Raw genomic sequence first — 23,277 nt, forward strand, 5'->3', positions numbered from 1 at the left:
TCATTAACAAGAAACTTTGTATATCCTGGACACAACCATCCTTTCTTTCTAACAGAAGGCCCAACCCCCCGAGAGAGTGGCGATCGAGGATGCCCAATTCAGCCCATACCTCTTCGTGGGCTGTCGTCTCCCCAAAACGGCATCAACATCCTTCAAAAAAAAAAAAAACCGGCATCAACGCGGCAATCCTTCGACGCAGCCACGCCCCTACGGCCCTACGCAGGCAGCGAAACCAACGCGGCACCGGCAGCGCTTGACGGCGGCGCGTCAGAGGCTCTCGGAGGGAGGGCGTGGGCTTCTCACTGGCGGGGGCGCGGGGCTAGGTAGGGCGGCCGACCTACCTTGCCCTATCGGTGGTTCCGCCACCGGGTGGTTGTTTACCCCGGTCAGCAGGCGAGGCGGAGTCGGCGACGCGCCGATCGCCACCCCCCGTCTTCCTCCGTCGCGGGCTGGTACGGTGGCCAGTGCCGTTCTGCGGTCGCCACCCCTTCTCCGAGGTTCGCCCCTCCCTACTCTTTCCCTCACCCACACAGCGGCACAGCGCGACCTGACTCCCGATATATGTCTTCCCAGCCCTCCCTCCTGACATCGGAAGTTCTGAATGCGGAATGCCCCCACTTTTTTTTTCAATGCGCGGATACCTGGATTCTACGGCGCGTTAATTCTCCATCTCCAATCCAGGCCCAGTGATGGCGTTAACACTGACACCGTTCGGTTCTCGGTGGAACAATTGAACATGCTTAAAATGTGTTCAGGATTTAGTACTACTTGATTGAGCTTCTTTTCTTATGCTAGCTACAAACCAGAGTTCACTGGGCTCCTTGCTACACTCCAAATCGCTCAATCAAAGCAGAATTACATAATTGCCTTCACCTGCGCTTGGAAATTAAACTAAAGCCAAGCTGCAAGTGTAGTATACTAAGGCCTTATGGACTGCCTATGATTCCATAGGCTGGAAGATACTGTGCAAATGGCAATCACAAAACCTGCTAGCTTATTGGATCAGTGCGGAGGGAGCTTCCCTTCTAGGAACGATGAGAATAGTGCCAATGCTCTGCGAGGCTGGTAGTATGGGACCATGTGCCCGGCTCCTCTGACTGTTGCGAAGACCAGGCCTTTATACCCAATGACGTAGCCAGCAACCTGCCGTTTAATGAAAGATTAGAGAACCGATATTAATTGTTCACAGCTATTTCTAGACGAAATAATGCATCTATGATGTTTCAGAATGCACGCTCTTTTGTGTCAACTGCATCTCAACCAGGACAGTTTTATGTTCAAACTTATTTCCATTTTGGTATTTTAAGAGATTAGTAACTTGGCTATCAAATTGCTTTGGGTACTAGTGATCATTTTGTCAAGCAACATGATGGATCATCCTCTTCTTTTTATTTTTGCAGGAAGCACATGTACAACTTGATCCAAAGGAATCCTGTGACATGAATGCTGATATTCATTTTTCATTATCGGATGAACACTGGGCTATGTACCTCATTATCGATGCTCCATGGACGCCAAGATGTTTCTATTGGAAGTCCAAGAATGTCCAGCACATACTGTGTCGAAATGAATGAACACACGGCATCCATATCACCACTGATACACAATGGTAGAGTTTAAATCACAGTTTTTTTATGTAGCATGTTAATCTAAGTATTTTGTCACACATGAAGCTGAACAATGTACCTGTACAGCCATATTCTAATGCCACTTGAAATGAGTTTCTTGATTGATGGCAGCATTGTCTCTGGTGAATCTTTCCAATTATCAAATACATGCTGACTGCTTGAAGGAAACATAGAATTAATCATAAAAATGCTGTACTATTCTCCTTGATGCCCAATTGCTAATCTAGTAAGAGGTTTACTTGAAACTGAACAAAATCTCAAGGTATAAATAAGTATGCACTGGGGCATGTGCACACTCTCACACCATTGAGGATGAATTGGAATGCGTGCATTTTGATGCATACTTAATGGTGTGGATATGCAGTGCATGTGGCCCTAGACTCACCTTTGCTTTTCCCCTGACTGAATGGGTTAAATATCTTTGTGATTTCAAATAGTTGTTTGCTGAGGGGGCAGAACATAGGCTTCAGAACCTTTTTTGCATATTTATGCTAAAGGAATAATTATTGTCAACTGTGGTTCACATACTCTTTGATGGTTGGCTTGTAGAGGCTGTCGCTAATTTTTTATTATTAATGCTACTGAGAAGTGAGCAAGAAAAGATATATAAGTATTCTGTTCCTGTGGCTTATATAAGTTATTGTTTGTACATAAAGCATCTACCTTTCCAGATTGCTTTAGCAAAGCCAATACCAGATCGCTAATAGGGTCGCATAAGGGGTATGGTCTAAAATTGCACATAAATTGGAGACAAATATGATAAACATATTCGGATATTCAATCCACATACCTACAATCCATCCATGGGTAGTGTAACCCTGTTGTGTTTGCATGGAGTGCCTTTTGGACCTCAGGACGATTTAGGTAAGAGGAAACATAGTGGTTTGTGCATGGATCGCCCACTAGCTGAAAGTAAACCAAAAGTTTCAGTATCTGAAGGATCATATAGAAAGGGAATTAAAAAAAATATATGTGAAACTTATGGTTGGTGCTGTATACCGAGTCACTTGATTTAGAAGGATTTGAGGCATCATGGCATGTTGGTGCATAGATGTCATAGTCATCAACATTTCCTTTTTCCTGGGTAGCTAAGTTCATGGCATTTTGGCAATCTTTAGTGTATGTCCCATTAAAGTCACATTTATCCTTGATGGCTCTGTAAGCTTTTCTAGAAATCATAGCATGCATCCAATAGTAGTCAAACGATGCTCTTAGAGTCAAATTGTCATCCAAGTCTGCATTTCCAATCTGATCAAGTTTTACAGAGTTACCATTGGTTAGGAATTTACCGATCTTATAAGTTACAGAAGCAGCTATTGCTGAAAACTTACCGCAACACCTTTAAGTTTGACATTAGTTGCATTGCTGGCTCTATTCTTAGAAACAATCAGATTAGCAAGCTCTGGTATATAGTGACCCGCATAGCTCTCACCAGTTATGAAGAAATCACGGTCCCGATACTCAGGAAATTTCTCTAGCCAATTGACAATAAAGGTATAAGCATCGTCTGTGGTTCTTTGGTCACCGGTATTATAATAATCTGAGGTAGTGTTCGAATATGAGTACCCAACACCAGCTGGGATCTCAACGAACAGCATATTGGCCACTGCATTTATGGATCAACAATGGAACACATAGGTGTTAATCCAACTAACTTATTTGATTATTAGTCCAGTGAAGGTTTAAAGTGATTTACCTCTGTTCCATGCATGCCTTTTCCTGTACAGTGTCTTGTTGTCATTACGGACAGAGAAAGGACCAAGTTCAAGCATGGCCCCAGATCCAAAGGATGAACAGCCGGGCCCTGCAGATCCAGTAAGTGTTTCATCTTATTCTTTGAAATCTAGGCATCTTGCTGCAGCATTGCAAACATAGATGATATATGTTCTAGTATCATTGACGTGATTTTTTCCAACTTTGACCCTCATTATGGCAGACAAATAGACCTAAAAAAGTTTATAACAGCATCTTGAAGAAAGAACTAGGTGTGTGTTTGATGGTGTATCTCCTAACCTAGCTAGAGCTCTAATGCTCGCTGGTGAGGAATTACATGTGTGGGGTTTGGCCGGGGCCAGAGGTATTCCCTACCTCCTCGCCCTTGGACCGGATTAGGTGCTGGAAGTGTTGGTCATTTTTTTGTTTTACCAGGCGTGCTTTTTTCCTGTAAAACTCCGAGGGTGTGTGTGTGTGTGCTGTAAGGGCTCTTCCCCTTTTTTCTTCTTAATATAATGATACGCAGCTCTCCTGCGTGTTCGAGAGAAAAAAAATCTTGAAGAAAGAACTCCACAGAAATATGAGGTGCTTTGTTTATGCACTAAAATGTGTTACAAATTGCGGTCAACAGAGTCAGTGTGCATACCTCCATTTAGCCATAGGACTAGCGGTTTGTCCAAGGGATCTTGAGGAGCCTCAACAAAGTAGTAGAACAATGCCCTTCCAGCCTTTGCATCCACCGTGACATATCCTGCATATTGGTCAAATTCTACTACCCCTGTTTGCCCTGGCATCGATACAATCTTATCCTGCTCCTGTAGATTATTTTTTGGGTCTCTACCTCTATGCACTGAGGGACTAGTTCCATTCTTCAAAGTCGAGTCTTGTTTTCCTTGAACATGTTTGCTGGATAATATCCAATGATCAAATTCAAGAGGCTGGTTGGCCTGGTTTCTAGTGGCTATGTTTGCAGCACTGGAGTAGAACAAGGACCAAAGTATCAGGAGGCCTCTTTTCATTTTGATAGGAAGCGTGTGCATGGGTGTTTGGTGTCTTGTGCTAGGTTGCCATTGGTCAATCTTTATTTATAGAGGGGACATTCTGTTTGCAATACAGTTGAAGAGTCCTCCAAGGAAACCATAATATGATTGATTCTTTGACTTTTCCGCGCAAGTTGGACTTAAAGCTCTAAATATTCTCTCTTTCTGATGGCATCTATATTAGTAATGCCAATGGTGTTCAATTGAAATTCTAAGTTTCTTTTTGTTGGCTGCGACCTAACAAAGTCAGCACAATTCCTAGAAAGGCACAAGAGCCATCTCTGGTTCAATTACACTTATTATATGGGAAAGAAAAGGAAAATGTATGCAAATCAGATTGAGGGTGCCTCATCCATCACAAAATTGGTTATGTGTACTGTGTGTATCTTGATCTTTGACTTTATTTTTCTTAGTATCGTAGCTCCTCATAAGCTTCTTGTTCACTCGGTTATATTCTGCCAAGATTCCCAGGCATCTTTACTTTAGTGTGCCTTTCTGTTGTGGTCCCTAGTCTAACCAAGGGGTTGCACTGCATCCATTGCTTCTGATTGCCTTTTAACTCGATCTGCGGGGGGTAAGACAGCCCCCGGGCATTTTGTTAAGAAGAAGAAGACCTCCTCACGCAGGTCGAGAAAACCCCCGAACCCCTGCCCTACCCTTACATAGTGGCACCGTAGCCCGTGTGAGACGACCAACGACCTGGGCCGAGCCTTAGACCTATGCTTTGGTGTGGGACAGACGAGGGGATTTTTTTAACCCCAGCCTGAAAGTTGCTCCCACGGGGAGTCGAACCCAGGACCTGAGGAGTGCTACTAGAGCCACCTAACCAACTCAGCTAGAGGCTCGTTCGCGAGTGCCTTTTAACAGGAGCACTGTAAACTGTAAAAGTGTATTTGAAGCAATAATCCAGCCATCCCACAGAGCTGGTTGAAGTCAGACTTCTGGCTTAGTGCAATGGTCATTATCATAGGAAAATATGTTGTTTCTTAGTTTCTGTGTGGCTTGACTTGTTATTCTCTTAAATTGAGTCTCGACTTTTGTTGATAAAAAAAACTTGTGAAATTTAATAAGGATTCATGATTCTTTTGTACTGCTGCTTTCAATTGGTTTAGTAATCACAATGCTGTCGACCAAAATTGCTCTCTTTGAGCATTATAATTTTCCTTGAAGCAAAAAAGCACATTTATACCCACTACTTGGAGGTGACTTGTTGATAGCATCTTGTCAGCACCATCACTGTATTGATGCATCAGCAGTTGACACCTTGTCATTTCCACTTCAATCAAGTTGAATGTTACTTCCATGTTCCATCTCATGTATCTTCAAAAGAATAATTTGATCCACCTTGCAAGTATGTGGGCACATTCTATTTTGTTCTTGTGGTGTGGCTTTCAAGCAACCTGCCCTTTCATCTGAAACTTTCCTGTAGAAAGGTAGATTCCAAACTTGAGCTGTGGGCATGGAACAAATATTTTCACCAAACTGCCATTGACTGTTGACAGTAGCCCCTCTTCAGGAAAAGGAAACCTGAAAAATAAAAATCTTTTAGGAAAAGTATAGTCTCCTGTGTCTTTTCTTTTTAAGCTATGTTTTCTTTTTGCTGGCTGTGTACAATTCATAAGGTTCCTATGCTGCCTTTGAATAGACCATCTCCTACCTCAAATCTATGCGGGCATCATATAACCATTGTATTAGTGTATTTCTCTCCTTATTTTTCATTTCGGTTGGTTGTCATGCACTGAGTGGACCCACTTTGGATTAGAGTTGAAAAACGAGTTGATGGGACAGGAGGCATCAACTTTAGAAGGGAATCCACTTTCTAGTAGTGCACATATGCAAAATGCCTTCCAAGGCAACACATATTGTCAAAGAGAGAAGTGAGCAAGGAAGGAAGATGGATAGAGCAAGGCTTAGAAAGGCAAGGAATATTTCCTACTGTTGTATTCTGGTCCCTTATGAGTTCATATGTTTACCATTATGAATAAATAAAAAACTATAGTCAAGTCAAGTTTACTCTGTACAAAAAATACCATCAAAATCATCCTTTAGTGGCCATGCCAAAAAGATTCCCCAACACCAATGGGGGTCAAAGTCAACTCTTTTTTTTTTGTCGTTTGACTTCTGTATGTTGCAGATTGGTAAGGAACCTGCCCATACTTTTTCTTGAGCAAACCAAAGCACTCTCTGCTGTTGGATTGCTTGATGGGCCTCCTTAGATGCTGCTCTAAAGAACCATCTAGTGGTCCATGGAAAAATACAGCAGTGAGGGTACACCAAGTATAAGAAGCTAGTCCCTCTGATTCGAAATATATGTTGTTTTATAATTCCTGCCGGTCAAATATTTTTAACTTCGACCATCAATATACAAAGAATGACATACATTTATGATATAAGGTAGATGCTACTAGATTCATAACGGAAAGTACTTCCATAGTGTTTAAATATCTTTATTTGAAATGACACATTTTAAAGAAATTTTTAGTCAGGTATCACATTGTGTTGATGCCCATAACATCATTTATTTTGAATCGGAGGGACTACATGCCCATAATGGTGTTCAAGGATATAATTGTACAATTTATCTGTAGAAGTTTATGCTCTGCTACTTTCTTCTCCTTAATAAAGTTTGTGTTTATCCAACTGAAATTCATTGGAACCACGAATGAGAAACATCCACAAACGTACACCTCCTTCCACCATTTCCTGTAGGTACAATTCTGTTGTACTAAATGTGAAACTCGAAACATCTACAAATCATAAGCTATAAGAGGTCTATATCTGGCGCAAAAATGCGACCATTTCATGATTAGTATTTCATCAGAACTGCTTAGGCTTAGGCTTTTTGTGGAATTTAGATGATTCAGAGTACAATGTTCATTTGTTGTAATAATCTCCTTCAATGCAAGCAAGTCTACTATGTTTGGCTAGTATGTTTCTATTATTTTTTCTGATGAACTCCGGTGTATCTTTCATTGTTATAACAATAAAAGAACAGAACCTTGTAAAGTTCTAATCATTCAGGGGGCATCTTCCCTTGCAGGAATGACGAGAACAAGGTGAGCGCCCTTTGGGGTTGGTAGGTAGGAACCATATGTCCAGCTCCTCTGACCGTTGCAAATACCAGACCTTTGTACTCAACCACATAGCCTCCAACCTGCCATTTCATAAAGAAACAACGGGTTTCAGAATCCTACATGACAACAAATGGTTATACCATACCATTTGGTTTGTAATTCATACCTCACCATCATCAGAATACCATGCCCTCCATGGTGAGTTTATCTGCAGCCCCAGGATGTCTAATGAATACAGTGTTGAAGTCACTGGACACACAGCATCAATATCACCACTGAAGATAAAATAAGTCATTCTTAGTAGGGTGGCCTAAACTTGTAGGGAGGTGTTTCCATGAAGGGAGTACTCTACTTTGGGGGGAATTTGATCAAAGTTGAACTAAATCATAAGGATTTCGATACAAATGACCCATATCCAAACAGGCCCTTTGTAATGCTTGTGGACTTACCTATACAGCCATGTTCTTATTCCACTTGAAATTAATTGCTGAATAGATGGCAGCATAGAGACTTGGGCATCTTTCCAATTTTCAGGAGAAATGATATGACTGGTGCTCAGAAAGCATATATGACTTTGTTAACTAACCAGAAGGCTAAATTTTATTATGAAATACTTGAAAGAATATCAGTTATGTTTCTTTCACCTGCAATCCAACCATGGCTGCTTCAATCCTGTGGTGTTTGCATGAAATGCTCTCTGCACCTCTTGGCGGTTCAGATATGATCGCATATAGTAACTGGCGCAGGGGTCAGTGTTGGTTACCTGCAACACCATACAATCAGTTTGGGAGAAGTGAATTTGTTTAAAATCTGCGAGATGACTTTTACCGAGGCATGATGCTGTCGGGGAGCAGAAGCATCCCAGCAGAAGGATGCATAGATGTTGGACTGATCAATGAGGCCCTTCTCATTATTAGCTGCTTCTATCGCGGTTCTACAGAGTCCTGTGTATGTTCCATTAAAACTGCAATTTTCCTGGACTGCTTTGTGAGTTTCTTTGGAGATCATAGCATGTGTCCAGTAGTAATCGATGGTCGCTCTTGTGTTCGTGTCATCATTGAGGTACGCATTTCCAATCTGTTTCCAACAAGTGATTGAGTATATAGTCTGACTCTATCCATGGAAGCATTACTTAGTACTAACTATTTTTGTTTGAAACTTACAGCAATTCCTTTGAGATTGATCATAGTGATGTTCATGATTTTGTTATTTGACAGAATAGTGTTGGCAAGCTGTGGTATGTAGTGGCCACCATAACTTTCACCAGTTATAAAGAAGCTGTGGCCCTTGTACTCCGGGAACCTCTCAAGCCAGTTGATGAGGAAAGTATATGCATCTGCTGTGGTGCTCCTGTCACCAGTGTTATTGTAATCTGATGTTCTGTTCGAATATGAGAAACCAACACCAGCAGGGCTCTCAAGGAAGAGCATGTTTGCCACTGTCATCCAGGAATGATCTGTCAGCACAGAGGTATTAAGAGTGTTAACTGCCATATGTAACCTTGTGGGAATCAGCCTACCATTGTTCCAGGCATATTTGTTTCTGGATAATGTCTTGTTATCTCTGTTGACGAAGAATGGTCCAATTTCAAGCATAGCACCTCCCAGAGAAGAACAACCAGGCCCTGAAATTTTAAGGTAATTCTTTCTGTAATTTCAAAAAGAATATCATATGGTGGAATTGTTGTCCACGTGATTTTTTTTCAGGAATATATGTCTAAATATGCTAAGGAAAAGGTTAAGTTGTGAACAATTGAGATCAGTAGCTAAGGAGTGCAAGTACAAAGTACACAACATACAAATAGAGCAATCCTTAGCATTTAATGTGAAAAATATATTATATGTGAAACACTTTGTTATCCGTGAATTTTAAACAGAGTAACCCTCAACCAAACTTTCACAGGAAGGACAAGCAGCACAGTACCGAATATCTTATCTTAGTATATAGGAGTAGATATAAAATTATGAAAGCAGAAGGAAAGTGAGGCAACGGAGAGTGCCACCAGGTCAAGTTTGGAGGGGTGACAGCTATCTGCTTGGTGGATGAGGTTGCTCTAGCTTTAGATAAGGGGCGTGCTTGGTTCCCAGCCACGGGCTGCCACGCTACGGTGCGGCGCGCCACAGCCTGTGGCGGGGAAAACCAGTGCCACAGCCACGGGCTCCTTTTGCTGTTGACTGTGCTGTGGCGCGGGGCACTGTGGCGGGGAACCAAGCACGCCTAAGATTTCCTCCACTTCGCACTCCCATTCATTGTGCCTCAACCCTTCTCCTACCTGATGCCTACTCCATCTCTATGAGTCACCTCTGGAGATCCCACAATATCACCTCTCTCTCTCCCTGTTCTCATCTTGAATGTTTCCTCCTTCCCTTTCTCCTTTCCGCTCACCTTCCTCTGCTCCCTCCTCTCCATGTGACTCCATGCCGCTTCCCTGCACCCACTCCATCCTCTTGTTTCCACCTCGTGTTGCCTTGACCCATAATACTATTTTCATCACCCTCTCCCACGCTGCTGGCAGGGAAATTGTATATAATCAAAAGAAAATTTTGACAACAGTTTGCTTTTTTGATTTTCCATATTTTCATTCTTCAACAGAAGCAAGTTTTTAGCAATATCATAGATTAACTTACCGGATTATAAGGTAATGTGTAAATGGTTCTCACTTACAGAGCCAAGTGCATAACTTGATTAATTGGAATCTTTTTATAGCTGAATAGTTCAGAACTATTTCATCATGTACTAGGTGCTGTCAAATTTTATGCTGGACACAGCCCATCTTAATAACTTCCTTTGTTATCAAGCTTCTATGTATCATTTCCTACAAATGAAAGTGTTGGGGATGTTACTCCTCCAAACAGGGAAGAGAGAGAGGGAGGAGGGTAGAAGGGTGGAAATGAGAGGGACAAGGCGGAGAAACATAGGAGCAAATGGGGAGAGGTCTAGTGAGTCCCCTTCTCATGACCTTTTGGATCCTTTATATAGAGAAGGGAGGGGATAGAAATTTTCCACCATGCCCCTGGTGGGTACGTAATTTACAAGTAGGCCCTTGGGCTTTCACACAAGGCCCATTTCCTACGTGGGCTGGGCCATTCCCCCAACAGAAAGGATTATAGTTCATCTGTAATATTCTTCTATATAAAATGTAGTTCTTTTTTGTCCTCTCCACTTATTTTCCATGCACTTATCTTTATCAGCGGTATGATGACGAAGGTATGTTTCAAGATATTACTGTGCGAATTATTAATAAACAGAACTATTGAGCAATGACCTGAGTTTATGCAGCTGTTGATAACCATGCGGTGAAGGTGAACAATGAGTAAGTTATGAAACAAAAAAAATGGTCATGAAGATTTATGATTGCCGCCGTTATTTTGGTTAGTCGACATACTAAATCAATTAAGGCTTTGCAGAGCTTGGAGAGTCTGAAAATTAAAATCTATTGTGTGGCATCAAGGATTAGTGCATCCAACAAAGGATCAACTTCGAGCATCATACTAGATCAGTCGGCTTAACAATCTGTAGAAGAATTACATGTGTCCTGTAGAAGTAAATAATAGCCAGCTCCATTTCCATTTCGACAAGCTAAGGTTGATACTAGGTATGATAGACTGTCAGCTTATTGCTCTTTGCGTGATTTTGCGCACTCTTGGTGGTGACATTTACTTAAGCAGCAACTAACACCATCAATTGTCAGTTCTTCCAATAAATGCCTGTGGATGTTTTGTATTTGGTAAACCACTGGTAGGTCATTAGAACAGGAGGGGGAAAACTAGTTGGTACTGATCTGTAGCAAGTTCCAACTGTATTTCAATTTTGAACCTTGAAACCATGATTGTATGGATGGATGGTTAGGACAACTATCCTTTTTGCCAGACTGCAACTGATAAAATACAGTGAGCACAAAGCAACATCTAAGCAGAGCATAGAAGAACATTTGTCTGACGAAATAAACCACATAGCAATTGGTTCCTTACCTCCATTCAGCCACAGGACCAATGGCTTGGTGGATGGTTCCTCAGCAGCCTCTGCAAAGTAGTAAAAGAGGGCCTTCCCAGATGTTGCATCAACTGTGACATAGCCTGCATACTGATCAAAGACAGCCTTTCCCGGTTGCCCAGGAAGCTCACTGATCTTATCAACCTTTTTCAGCCCATCTTGTGGACCCACATATATTGGATGATCCATGCTCCAACTTGTAAGCATTTTATTGTCTATTCGATCATGCTGCATCTCCATTCTTGACCTGGAGAACTCGTGCAGTCGACCAGCCTCATCCGCAAGTGACGCTTGTATGAGTATGAGGCAGAAGAATTGGATGGCAAATGCATCTCTTCTGATCTTGGAGGCCAAAGGAGAACACCTCCAACAATTGCCCATGGCCGGTGTTTTTGTTTGGCCTACTCTGGATTAGTTGAAAGGGTCTTATATAGAGGGGGCCATATATGATCGTCATCTTTATCTTGTTGGGTTTGGTTAGAAATAGATACGCTGGAATACTGGATCATGCCAAGGATATGACCACATAACAGCCTTATATAGCGATAACTGATTCTTGAATGTGCATAGGGAGAAACGCATGATGTCTTTTTGTTTAAATTTTGTGCTCCAAATTTAGTGCCTTGCTCGGTTAGTTGGGTTGATCTAATTCTAAAATGAAGGTGTATGGATGTTTCAGTCAAGAATGAAAAATAATATACAAAAGATACAATATGCTTGCATTTTTTTTAGATCAGAATACTTTGGTAAAGATATTAGACGGAGCATCCCAATGTGGGTACGATACTACTTGGTACTCTGAACTTTAAAGTTGTGTGGACGATTGGAATCTGTTCCATCCGACCACAAGTGGGAATGAGGAATTTGTGCTCGAAGGACTGATTTTGCACGCAACAGTGTTATGAACTTTGCATCATTCTTCTTATTTCCTAGCACCCGAGTTCTAATATCATTCATCTTCCAGGATCTGCCAAGCAAGCAGAAGCTACCATAGCGACTGAAACTTTACATGGTTCACGTCAATTGACCCACGCCAGAAATTGACCGGAATCTGTATTGTTAAAGGGCGAATGAATCAACAATCAATTGGCCTTGCATCAGCATCAGGTATCTTGTTCTCTTCTCCTTTTCCTAGCACTGTATGGCACCACAGATTCGACTAGATATCCATTGAAGTGCACTGCTGTATGAGTAGGATGGAAGATGCTCCGTGCCTGTTTTTGCAGCTTCCTTATCCGATCCGTCCAATAGGGTACCACATAATGTACTTACTCTGTACATGGTTCATATTGTTTTAGTAATCGCTACTAATTATGGCCATTATCTTTATCGGTGCGCAGTTACTGTTAGTGTTAGGCCTGTCATTTTGGTAAGATGGACTTGGACTCAGACTGAGAGGTGCGCTGCCGTGGTGGAGCCCAAATAGACTTACCACATGCCTAATCATTCTTAGAACAACAGAAAATGAAGTGGCATGAAAAACTGGATCTGTCACGGTAGTTTTTGTTCTCATTTTTTTTTTAGAAATTCCAGGGCTTTTATGCATTTGCAACCGGACCAAAACAGGTTCAAGCAATTACAGTACTGGGTGCACATCTCGCGCTTCAAGCAAAAAAAAAAAGTCTGCCAGAAACAGAATTGTGGTATCAGACTCAAACTTATACAGCACTACGTCGAGAGCGTCAGAGCAAGTTTAGATCAGGTCACCGATCTCCACCAGTGTTCTGATCAGCAAGTTCCCCAGATGTATTTTTTACACAGGTTCAATAAAATTGAATAAAGTTCATTCCAATTATTGAATTAGGTTGTGCAGATTCTTATTTCAAGTCATTTAAACTTTTTTTGAGTGGCATGAAAAAAAACAAAAATGTATACGATAGACCTTAATTAATCATAAGAATTAAGGAGTAGAAGAAAATGAAAAAAAGAGAGAGAACAAAATGGAATGAGGGGGCCCTGATGGGCTCTTTATTTCTAAAAACAACTGTATATCGTGATTTGGAAGAGTATGTCTTTTGGGCTGGCTTTGACTTGATATATTGGCCTGCTCTAGTCTCGGCCTTACAACATTTGTACTAGTACTAGCGGTAGGCTGGCAGCATGGTGGAGTCTCACAGACAAAAACAGTTGTTGCTGTGGAAATAACAGCTACCACCACGTGAAACCTTTCGATTGGTAAGTTCAAATCACCATATAAACAGATCTTTTCTTTAATAGTAATTTGTTTGTAGGTGTACCATACTCTGAATGGTATGAGCCGGCCGTTTCCAATTTGGCATGCCCCGCTGAATTGAGCAGGTTGGAGAAGAGAGAGGAAAAATGAGCCTGTCTGTTATGACTGTACGTTCTCACTTGCTTATCACCCACCTTCATGCTTGATGTTTCTTCCTCCCACTTTTTCGTTTTTTACATTCCTTTACTGAAAGCTGCACCCCAAAAAACTTCCCTTAGAAAGGTTCACCTGCACATTAAAGGAGAAAAAAAAACAAAGGAAAAGGAGTCTCGGGTTATTGGTCTGATTCAGCACAATCAGTTTCATCCTTAGCTTTTCTCTTTGAATAAAGGCAAAGCAGATTAAGAGTACGTGAGCCAATCACCAGATTAATCATAAAAAGAAGGAAACACGTGCTACAAACTTGTCGCGAGGTCTTTGGAGTTTCTTGCGTATGCTTACTATGTGTTCCCTTGATATTTGCTACCACTGACACCTCACTTTATGAAGTAAAAAGAAAAGAAAAACACTCAACTGGATAGATGGTGCGATTTTTTAAAAAACATTAGGGGGATGACTGGAGGAAGTTAAACACAACAAATACTTTGATTTAAAGCAAAACAAATATATTGCTAGTTTTTTTAGGCCAAACATTATGCTCTTGTTCAGTGGAGAAAGTGGACATTACTGCTAGCAGATCCGAGAGTAGCACGAGGTAGAATCTGAAGGACTGTAACGACGAGCACGTCGCCATCGCCCCTTGGGCTCTTCTCTTGGCATACCAAAGAGAGCACGCCATGAGGCCAGCTGCAAGAGTTTGGCGATCGACAAGTGTACTCCACCTTTAATCCGCATGTCACGATGCCACACGGCACGTACCCATCGATCATCTTTTCGTTCTTCCGGATGGTAATGTATCAATGGAACGGTAGTAATGTCTCACTGATGTGTCGCAACACTAGTAACATTGCCGGAGTTTAACACACTCTATCCACTCTGATGGACTCGCTCGACGCATGCCATCAGTCCCGGCCCGATCACACACGCGCGATCAAACCACACTAGAAACAGGCCCCTTTTCTGGCCTAACCCTCTTTCGCTGTCCCGGTGCTTTAGTCGCCGGCCGGCCGCCTTTCCTGGCGTGCGTGCGTGGCCACTGCGCCGGCCGGGCCGCCCGGCCGCGCCACCGCGGTAGCCCGCCGAGGACCACCACCGGGGTCAGCCACGTGCGCTGCGGCGGCGTAGGCACTGGCGTGCCCGCTAAAGAAACCTGCAGGCTTTAGCCGCCGCAGCTGAGGAGGATGGCCGGCCGGCATGTGACGGCTACTGGCTCCGATCGCTGTAGCCCCGGCGAGTGACACGGATCCCCCGCCGTTGTTTATTGGCGCCGATCGAGGCGATCCCGCCGCGCTAAGCAACCGTGGAAAGAGAGGCGCCCTAAGACAGATGGCGCCCATCATTTGTTTTCGTCTGGATGGATCGGAGCCGGAGAGCGATGATCTACGTCTACCGCACCCACCACTGATGAATGCAAAAGTGGCCCTGCTTTTCGCCGCAGGCCGATGTGAACTGATCCTCGCTGCGCTGTACCAGCCAGAGAAGCTTACGCATCCGGCCGTGACGTCACGCCTGCGCCTCAGCAGCAGCCATGGAGCTCAACCTCGTGGAAGATCATGTACTCATAACGGAGGAACGGGAACGGACCAATCAGTAACGCGCATGCTGCGTTGGAATCGGCCACACCCAGGCGTGCGTGGTCGTCGTGAAGACTGACCGGGGATTATCGCATCCGATCCCTGCAATCCTTTTGACCGGATTCCATTTACACGTAAACTACCGTATATTGGTACGCACGATTAGTCGCTGCCAAGGGTATCGCTGCTGTCCGGCCGGCGTGGTACGCATGCTGCGATCGCTTTCCGGGAGCAGTTTGTGGCATTGATCGCTGCGTGTGTTCAGAACTTGAGCTCGATCAGCCGAGCCTGCCGCCTGCGCGAGACGAGACGTCGCGCTCTCTCTGAATTAGGCCTCCGCTCTGACGGTGCCAACTGCCAACCAATGCAATGCAGCAAGCTCCTTGGGTTGCCTGCTGCTGCCAATGATACGACACGCTCCGCGGCGCTGGACCGCTCCTTTCCGCCGATCGCGACGCCGCATGGGCTCCCGCAACGTGCCGTATTCACTCATTGCCTTGCCTGCCCCCCCATGGATCTGCTCGCCCGGCCCCCATCCTCCGGCCGGTACGTGCCGCTGATGGCTGCTGCCTTGAACGTCGGCGTCGGTATGGTGGCGACTGGCGAGCGAAGAAGACGACGGGGACGCGAAGATCTCCAAGGCGCGCGGGACGACGCCGCGCCGGCACCAACGCGCGCGGCGTCCGCCTCGGCTAGCTGCACGTTCTCGTTGATGGCGAGCGATCGCGACGGCGGGGCGTGGTGCGGATGCTGGGCGGACACCGATGCCTGCGGCGCAGGGACCATATCGATCGATCCCGGCGTCTGAATCTGCGAGAACGCTAAGCCATCGATGCAAGCGACACGACGCACAAAGGCGAGGCGAGGCGCGGCGCCGACGTGCTCTCCAAAGGAAGTCCGTGTCGCGGCTGACTCATCTTCTGTCTGACTGAAAAAGAGAAAAACAGGGTCCATCGTTTAGTTCGGTTGCGATCGATCTTCTTCTGACCGAGGAAAGCGTCCATAACTTGTTTTATTTCCCGAGCGGAATTTCGCTCTGAATACGACATGGGAACACTGCAAGGAAGTATGGTAGCTGATGAATCAGTGATGACGGTGGCGTACAGTTCTGGAGCAGTTTGCTACATGTTCTTATACTCTTCAAAATTCCAAGCTTCTTCACCTTGTTTTTATCTGTCACTCTAGAGGTCGACTTTACGCATGCCGTCGAATAATCCATAGAAAAGAAGCAGTGACCCGTTCTTGTTGCATTCATGTAAACAGTATCGCGACAGGTGCACGTTGCGTCCATGGGGTACTGTCGACAATGACAAACCAAAAAGATGAAAAAGAAACGACGATCGCACATGCCGTATCCTAAATTACGACAATACACCATGCCGGTTTTCACCGTATGGTCCGTTCAGTTACCCCTGGGAATGCAACAGCTAAGCGCGTGCAGTTTTGTCTTCTGGGAGTGAAGCATCATCAAAGCTTGCAGAAGAAGTGCCACAGCCCTTCCACAAAAAAGAAGTCTGCTACTGACGAACGAACCTGACCATTTTCTGGCCTGAAGATTGGCTCCCCGCTGAATCTCTCGGAAAGCTACGGGTCCCTGTGCTCAAGCATACGATGTTTCGGGACCTGCTCCAAGCCTTTTGACAAACGCATGTCGCATTTATAGGAGACTGTTGGACGTCACAAACGCAAGAGCACTGTGGCCGTCCCGTGCTCTCGACCTCTAGTTTTCGGTTTCGTGCCGCTGTCCACCGACAATTGCCAAAAGTAGCAGCGATAATGAACACTGTTAGGGACTATTTGGATACGAGATGCTAAACTTTAACAGTGTCACATTGGATGTTCGGATGCTAATTAGGAGGACTAAACATGAGCTAATTATAAAACTAATTGCAGAACCTTGTGCTAATTCGCAAGACGAATCTATTAAGCCTAATTAATCCATCATTAGCAAATGGTTACTGTAGCACCACATTATCAAATTATGGATTAATTAGGCTTAATAGATTCGTCTCGCGAATTATACTCCATCTGTACAATTAGTTTTGTAATTATATTTAGTACTCCTAATTAGCATCCAAACATCCGATGTGATAGGTGTTAAATTTTAATAGGGTGTTCACCCCCTTAAAAACAGAGATCAAACTCTGATGGACGACCGTCATCGAGGTCGCAAGTCTGAAGAACACGAGCAGAGGAAGACTGAATTCTGAATGTGGATTCCATTGATTCCTCTCAGTTCCCCATGATACAAAAGCAACTAGTTACAGTGCCTCGCGAGAAGGCGCGAAAATAGAAGCCTTCCCAGCAGCCGAGGCCTAATGGTGATGGTAATCAAGCAGCAGCAGCAGCAGCAGGAACAAAAAAATAAAGATAAAAACAAAAAGGATTGGGGACATGGGAAAACGCTAGCAGGTTCTATGAACGACGCTCTTCTTCTCCTAACAAGCTGAAGAGCGTTTTCTTCCGCTCTGGAGGGAGGGAGGGAGGTGGTAGCCGCCGATCGAGTTAGACGTCGAGCTGGTGATCTCGACGATGGGTTCAGGTGGCGTTGGCGTCGACGAGCCTGCGCAGGAAGTCCCTGACCTCGGCCGGGTCGCGGAGGGAGAAAGACGCGGCGGTTTCCTTGGGGAACCTGGACACGAGGATCCCAGCGCCCTGTCCCCGGCTGCGCAGCACCTGCCCGACACAAACCGTGGAATGGAACCGTCGTCAGAGGCAGAATATTTCCTAGGAGTATTTTTTTCAGCAGCAGAAGATTTCAGGCTCCGGAGATACGGCGGCGGCGGCGTACCTTGAAGGCGTCCTCGTCGGTGCGGTCGTCGCCGACGTAGACGGGGAACACGTCGCTGCGCTCCGCGTAGCCGAGCGCGTCGAGGAGGAACTCGAGGGCCTTGCCCTTGTCCCACTTGATCATGGGCCGGACCTCGAGCACCTTGCGGCCCTGGGTGAGGCGGAGGCCCGGGTAGTCCCGGAGCACGGCCCGGACCCGCTCGAAGAGCGCGCCCCAGGCAGCCTCCTCCACGCAGCGGAAGTGCACCGACAGGCAGAACTTGTTGTTCTCCACCTTGGCGCCCGGGATCGACGCCTCCACGCTCCCCACCAGCGCGGCGTACGCCTCCTCGATCACCGGCAGGAACTCGGCCGCCGGCTGGCAGAGCACCGACTTAGCCTCCTGGTCCTGGTCAATCAACCACACGGAGAGGAGAGGCTCCATCAGTGAAACAGCTCGAGGAGGAAGAAGCTTAAGCGTGTCGTTTTCACCGTAGTAAAACCTTGTTGCTTGCAAGGATGGATGAGGAGATGATGTAAATTTACCTTGCCGTGGTTGTTGGGGTCGGCGGTGGGCCCTCGGATGTCCATCCCGTGGCTCCCGGCGTAGTAGAGCTCCTCCAGCCCCACGAAGCCGAACACCTGCACGAACCAGCACGTCAGCGTCGTCCTCACGCACGTCGCCGTCGCCACCGAGTATGGCAGCAGGGTCCGGCAGGCTACCGAACACTAATGGCCGGCCGCCGCAAGGGGGGTGGTAAAAGGGGGAAGAAAAGGGAGAGCTCGCGCCAAGTGGAGGAGCTTCTAGCTAGCTCGCGCCTCTCCTCTGGCCCCGTGAGCAGCTACCGGTGGCTGCTGGATTGTGCGTGTGTGTGTGGCGGTGAGAGGCCGAGGAAAGGGACGGACTTTTCAGCGAGGAAGAGAAATGTGTGTGTACCTTGTCACGGCAACGCCCGCTGACGATCGCCGTCGGGAAGCGCGCCGCCACGCCGCGAACGGCCTCCCTCATCTGCGTCCAGAGTTTGACAGGGTCGGCGTCAGAGGATGGATGCCAAAATGCTTTGGGCAGCAGAGCATGCTCTGCTTTCCTATGCATGCTAGTCAGATGCGAGGAGGAAGATGAACAGATGATAACGCACCTCGTCGGTCATGACGGCGCGGTCGGGGTCCTCGACGATCGGGGACAGCGTGCCGTCGTAGTCCAGGAACACCGCGACCTGCTTCCCCTTGGCCGCCGCCGCCAGCGCCTCGAACCGCTCCAATGCCGACGGGTGCCGCTCCTGTACAGGATGGTTGCATTTAATTTTTTCCCCCAGCGCCAAGGATTTGGCTGCCAATCGGAACCAAGAACATGTTTTGGTTCCTCGTTTGACTAAGCAGCGGGCGTGTATTTTTACTCACCATCCAGTCGTCGTGCTCCGCGTCGGCGGCGCCGGCCAGGGGCGCCATGAGCCTGTGCCTGGGCGAGGAGGCCTTCATGGAGTCGAGCCAGGACCCCATCACAGCGGCGCCGAGGTCGACCTGCGCCGCCAGCTTCCGGCACGAGTCGGCCCCCGTCCTCGGCGGCGGGAACGAGAAATGCCGCGCCGCCGCCGCGACGACGGCGTCCTCGGGGCCGAGCACCACGCCATGCTTCGTCATGGTCACTGATGGCTACTCGGCAACCGACCACCACCGATGGATCAAGAACAGTGGCGGTGGCTGGAGAGAGAGGTGTGGGATTGGAAGAGCAAGAGAGAGGCGCTGGATTTGCCGATTCAAGCTGTTCAAGGATGCTTCTAGCAAGGGCTGTGTGGGGGAGTTTGGGGGAGATGGGGAGGGCTATTTATAGGTAGGGGAAGGGGGGCGGCAGGCCTGCCCAACCCTTTTCGGTGCCTGTTTTTTCCTCCCTAATTTTTTTTTTGCCCAAACACACGAGAGTTTTCTTGCCCCCTGGGTTGTTGAGAGACACGCACCTCAGGAAATCACAAGGGGTATTTGTGTGGGACCCTTCTTCCTCATCTTTTTTTTTGTTCATCAGACCTTCATTTTTCTATTGCTGAATTTTGGTAGCTCAGAAGTATGAAAATGCATTCCAAAAAAATATGGGCAGTGTGAATTAGTACTCTTTTTTGAACTAACAATAATCTAGGACTTTTGTTTTCTGATGCACTTACTTTCTGATGAAGCATTTCTTAAAAAAAAGGAAAAAAAAAGAAGACAAAACACCCAGCAAAAGTCAGCTGTTGATCTGGTCAAGGTTTGCAGCCAAGGAAGGAGGCCGAAGGATCCAAAGTCTCAGGCAGCTATACACTAAAAAACCTTCGCGTTAACCAACACACCAACCGCTTTAACTAACGGGGCGTCGCAATTTCGCAACAGGAAGGGGGGAGGTGGCGGGCCCCACGGCCGGGGAGGGACCGGACACGTCGGATCCGGTCACCGGTTGCGCTGTCTCCCTCCACGCGTCCTCGCAGCGGCGCCAGCCCGGACGCGCCGCCCTGGGCCCCGCGTGGCGCCGGCGTGTGTCCACGTGTTCCCCCCGGGAGCTAGTGGGTGGCGGGGCCGCGTCGACATGGATGTGGGGCCCGCAACGGTCGCACGCGCCGAGCAATTGCGCTCCTGTTCCTGTCTTGGCTCCTCCTACCCGAACCTCTCCTCTCGCTGTCGTGGGAGTGTATTCTTTCTCCGTGACTCCACTGAGATGTTTTTAATTTTTATTCATACTTACTTCAAGAAAATGTGATCCACTCTGGTAAAAAGAAAAAAAAGGCGTGATGGCCTGGAAATTTTGATAATGACCCATTTAGTCACATGAACATAGTACTAGTAGTATAATAAGTAGGTATTGTCTTTCTTTGGAAAAATAAAGGACCCAACACTATAGAAATTTAGAAAAACACAAGTTTTCTCAAATGCTGCTATCTCCAGTTATTCTCTCTCTCTCTCTCTACAAATGTAAGTATTTTCGACTATGCACCTGGACAAGCATTTGTCCAAGTACATGCCTGTATTCATGGACGAAGGGGTAGAACATTAACATAGTCTACAAAGCTAAGACTTTAGTTAGTAATAATTGTTGTGCAAAAACTGACATTTGAAATAAATTATAGATATGATCAATAAATACTTTTGATTGGTGATTTTAGTAACATCTATATTGTCCACATGGTCGAAATTAGAAACGTTTGGTCAGCAAATAATAATAAATGAGGCATCTTTAAATTGGAAGAGTACGGCAACATATTTACGAGCCAAATGTAGCATGTTACCAACTTTGGAAAGGATAAACAATGCTGCTTAAATTGACATAAATCTCTCTCCCTTTCTTACTTTTTGAATAAGTTCGGCACCTTTAGCTCGCTAACTTTTGAACAAGATTTGATTATAAGCAAAAAAAGCAACTCAGTTTTTTGTTTCCCAAGGCATGAACTAACCTAACCTTTTGAGGGGGAAGCCGTGAGTGACCTTTCCGGGAGGCTCCCCTCAAGACAACAGACAGCCCTACCCTAACTAACGCCCATAGGAAAACCCCCTTGTGCATCTGTGGGCTGTTTCACCTGTCGTGGACACCATCACACCACACCAACTGTTCCTTTCTTCAAAAAAGAAATCAAGGAAGCACACCCTTCTAGAATTGGATGTCCACATTACTTTATATATCAAAAAAAAATTACAAAATACGGCTATATAAGCAGAATGGTAAATTCATCAAATGGCACGCATTCCCTTCCTGACATGTGGACCCTGGACCCACGTGTCATAGGCACAACGAGTGCATGGCATCTCATCCATTCCCTCGCAAGGAAAACCAGAGCCTGCCTGGTGTGCCATGACATCATGGTTGTTGCTCCTTAGCCCTACCTTGGTCCATAAGATGGATCTGTTTTGATTCTTGCTCGTCGAGAGAGGGAAGATCTTGAACACTGTAAACGTCACGGACGTAGAAGTTTCAGAGGCATCGTGCACCTCTCTAGGCTGCTCTGGGCCGGGTCTGGGGCCGCCAAAGCAATGCAATATTCAAATGCACGATGCTTGGAAGATTCTTTGGTCGAGAGCGAGACCGTCAAAGTCACAGTTTCTAGGTCACTACCCCTCCACGCCAACCCTTTTTTTTCCTAGTTTTTTTAGTGTAATTGTATGCGAGCATAATTGTACGCATATGCATACAAAGTCTGCTTTGTCAGAACTTTAGACTTGTGTTTTGCGAGTCACTTGTATATTCAAATTGCATGTGAAACTACTGCATTGATTCTGTCCCAGTACTCTACCGTGGGATACTGTTTCTTTTTGTTTCCTGGCTCTGCAACTTGTGAGGAACGGAGAAGTCCAAGTCTCTGCTGTGCTGTCTACGTGACTTTGACTCTGAAGGAAAGGTAGCCGCTGCTTCTGCATGCATGACTGACTCTCCGTAGCCTAGCCTACGGTTGTGTTTGGTTGCTTGGCTAAGTCCTTAACCAGGCTAGTCTAATGTAGCTTGTGATTATTTGGTTACCTGTTCAGAGTACGTAGTTAGGCTAGTGCAATGGAAAAAGATCACCTAAGTCAAGTCAGACTACACTAGTACGCCCGAATCGAGCGTACTAGCTGAGCCAGGTTAGATTTTAACCAGGCTAGATCTAAACCATGTAACCAAACACACTCTACGGTACGTTGCCAGCCTGGCCGGGGGGGTGGGGGGGGGGGGGGGGGTCGAGCTGTGCGGCCGATCTGGGCCGGAAAAACGGAGGGACCCATCCCGTGTATACGTGTATAGGGTATAGGTAGTGCTGCAGCAGGCTGATCTGTAGGCTCTGGAAATCCCAAACGTCGCTTGCCCTCCACACAGCTCCGCCGAAACGCCGACTCCTCATCTCCTACTCCTATCTCCTTGTCCGCCTGATGCCTCATCCGACCTCCAGAGAGCCTCCACCTGATGCCCTGATTTGCTCCGGGCCACAAAAGTCTCAGGAGACCGGGCCTGTACGTTGGGGACCCAGCAAATGCAGCTGGACAGGACAGCAGTCGAAGCCGCCTCGCTCCTTCCTGCTGGACCCACTCTGTCATTTTAGTAATTCGGAGAATAACTTTTATCACATGATGATGCAGCTTCCGGACGGCCGGGGTGTCATTGTTGAGAAGAAATTCAACTCATTTTCTCTGTTTGCAAGGGAGAAACCAAGTTTATTCGCAGTA

At 46.1% G+C, this 23,277-nt stretch overlaps 3 protein-coding genes and 1 long non-coding RNA gene across 13 annotated transcripts; 1 reads left to right on the forward strand and 3 right to left on the reverse strand.

Annotated features, from left to right (window-relative positions):
• Window positions 1–184: 184 nt before the first annotated feature.
• On the forward strand, window positions 185–13,248 carry LOC117836794 (uncharacterized). Of its 3 annotated transcripts, none has more exons than XR_004636161.2 (6): window positions 185–497; window positions 574–1,609; window positions 3,356–3,443; window positions 7,422–8,517; window positions 8,673–9,092; window positions 12,413–13,248. It is a non-coding gene; the product is annotated as an uncharacterized lncRNA (long non-coding RNA). The 3 variants fall into 3 exon arrangements; XR_004636160.2 differs by having other exon boundaries at window positions 1,401–1,609; window positions 3,565–8,517; XR_004636159.2 differs by having other exon boundaries at window positions 1,401–1,609.
• Window positions 716–4,536, reverse strand: LOC117836792 (serine carboxypeptidase 1). 2 transcript variants are annotated; one of them, XM_034716294.2, is made up of 8 exons: window positions 3,988–4,536; window positions 3,325–3,432; window positions 2,960–3,234; window positions 2,628–2,876; window positions 2,419–2,534; window positions 1,687–1,782; window positions 1,491–1,596; window positions 716–1,143 (listed from the first exon to the last, which is right to left on the reverse strand). In XM_034716294.2, the coding sequence occupies exons 1-8, from the start codon at window positions 4,379–4,381 to the stop codon at window positions 1,003–1,005; spliced, it is 1,485 nt and encodes a 494-aa protein (XP_034572185.1). In that variant the 5' UTR covers window positions 4,382–4,536; the 3' UTR covers window positions 716–1,002. The 2 variants fall into 2 exon arrangements, with proteins under 2 accessions (XP_034572185.1, XP_072147193.1); XM_072291092.1 differs by lacking the exons at window positions 1,491–1,596; window positions 1,687–1,782.
• LOC117836791 (serine carboxypeptidase 1) lies at window positions 5,506–11,993 on the reverse strand. 7 transcript variants are annotated; one of them, XM_034716291.2, is made up of 8 exons: window positions 11,427–11,976; window positions 8,619–9,079; window positions 8,284–8,532; window positions 8,100–8,218; window positions 7,905–8,003; window positions 7,622–7,730; window positions 7,380–7,535; window positions 5,506–5,908 (listed from the first exon to the last, which is right to left on the reverse strand). In XM_034716291.2, exons 1-7 carry the CDS (start codon window positions 11,827–11,829, stop codon window positions 7,395–7,397), a joined length of 1,581 nt encoding a protein of 526 aa, XP_034572182.1. In that variant the 5' UTR covers window positions 11,830–11,976; the 3' UTR covers window positions 5,506–5,908; window positions 7,380–7,394. The 7 variants fall into 7 exon arrangements, with proteins under 7 accessions (XP_034572182.1, XP_072147190.1, XP_034572183.1 ...); XM_072291089.1 differs by lacking the exon at window positions 5,506–5,908 and having other exon boundaries at window positions 7,159–7,535; window positions 8,619–8,911; window positions 8,975–9,079; window positions 11,427–11,971; XM_034716292.2 differs by lacking the exon at window positions 5,506–5,908 and having other exon boundaries at window positions 7,159–7,535; window positions 8,619–8,893; window positions 8,975–9,079; window positions 11,427–11,964.
• A 4,306-nt stretch (window positions 13,249–17,554) lies between the features above and the next one.
• On the reverse strand, window positions 17,555–19,930 carry LOC117836793 (probable trehalose-phosphate phosphatase 9). Its single transcript, XM_034716296.2, has 6 exons — window positions 19,525–19,930; window positions 19,263–19,403; window positions 19,061–19,132; window positions 18,670–18,765; window positions 18,146–18,532; window positions 17,555–18,030 (listed from the first exon to the last, which is right to left on the reverse strand). Exons 1-6 carry the CDS (start codon window positions 19,762–19,764, stop codon window positions 17,893–17,895), a joined length of 1,074 nt encoding a protein of 357 aa, XP_034572187.1. The 5' UTR covers window positions 19,765–19,930; the 3' UTR covers window positions 17,555–17,892.
• Window positions 19,931–23,277: the final 3,347 nt, after the last annotated feature.

Source organism: Setaria viridis, chromosome 9 (assembly GCF_005286985.2).
Source record: "Setaria viridis chromosome 9, Setaria_viridis_v4.0, whole genome shotgun sequence".
NCBI classification, from domain to species: domain Eukaryota; kingdom Viridiplantae; phylum Streptophyta; class Magnoliopsida; order Poales; family Poaceae; genus Setaria; species Setaria viridis.

What these genes read in the sequence shown, in the direction of transcription:
- LOC117836792 (XM_034716294.2), bottom strand. Translation starts at nt 4,381, where the DNA reads ATGCACACGCTTCCTATCAAAATGAAAAGAGGCCTCCTGATACTTTGG. An exon ending in ATTAGAATATGGCTGTACAG is followed by an intron (nt 1,597 to 1,686) that starts GTACATTGTTCA and finishes ATTGTGTATCAG; the next exon opens with TGGTGATATGGATGCCGTGT. An exon ending in CATGGAGCATCGATAATGAG is followed by an intron (nt 1,144 to 1,490) that starts GTACATAGCCCA and finishes ATTAAACGGCAG; the next exon opens with GTTGCTGGCTACGTCATTGG.
- LOC117836791 (XM_034716291.2), bottom strand. Translation starts at nt 11,829, where the DNA reads ATGGGCAATTGTTGGAGGTGTTCTCCTTTGGCCTCCAAGATCAGAAGA. An exon ending in GGTCCTGTGGCTGAATGGAG is followed by an intron (nt 9,080 to 11,426) that starts GTAAGGAACCAA and finishes TTAAAATTTCAG; the next exon opens with GGCCTGGTTGTTCTTCTCTG. An exon ending in GGTATTCTGATGATGGTGAG is followed by an intron (nt 7,536 to 7,621) that starts GTATGAATTACA and finishes ATGAAATGGCAG; the next exon opens with GTTGGAGGCTATGTGGTTGA.
- LOC117836793 (XM_034716296.2), bottom strand. Translation starts at nt 19,764, where the DNA reads ATGACGAAGCATGGCGTGGTGCTCGGCCCCGAGGACGCCGTCGTCGCG. An exon ending in CGGAGCACGACGACTGGATG is followed by an intron (nt 19,404 to 19,524) that starts GTGAGTAAAAAT and finishes CATCCTGTACAG; the next exon opens with GAGCGGCACCCGTCGGCATT. An exon ending in CCGACGAGGACGCCTTCAAG is followed by an intron (nt 18,031 to 18,145) that starts GTACGCCGCCGC and finishes TGTGTCGGGCAG; the next exon opens with GTGCTGCGCAGCCGGGGACA.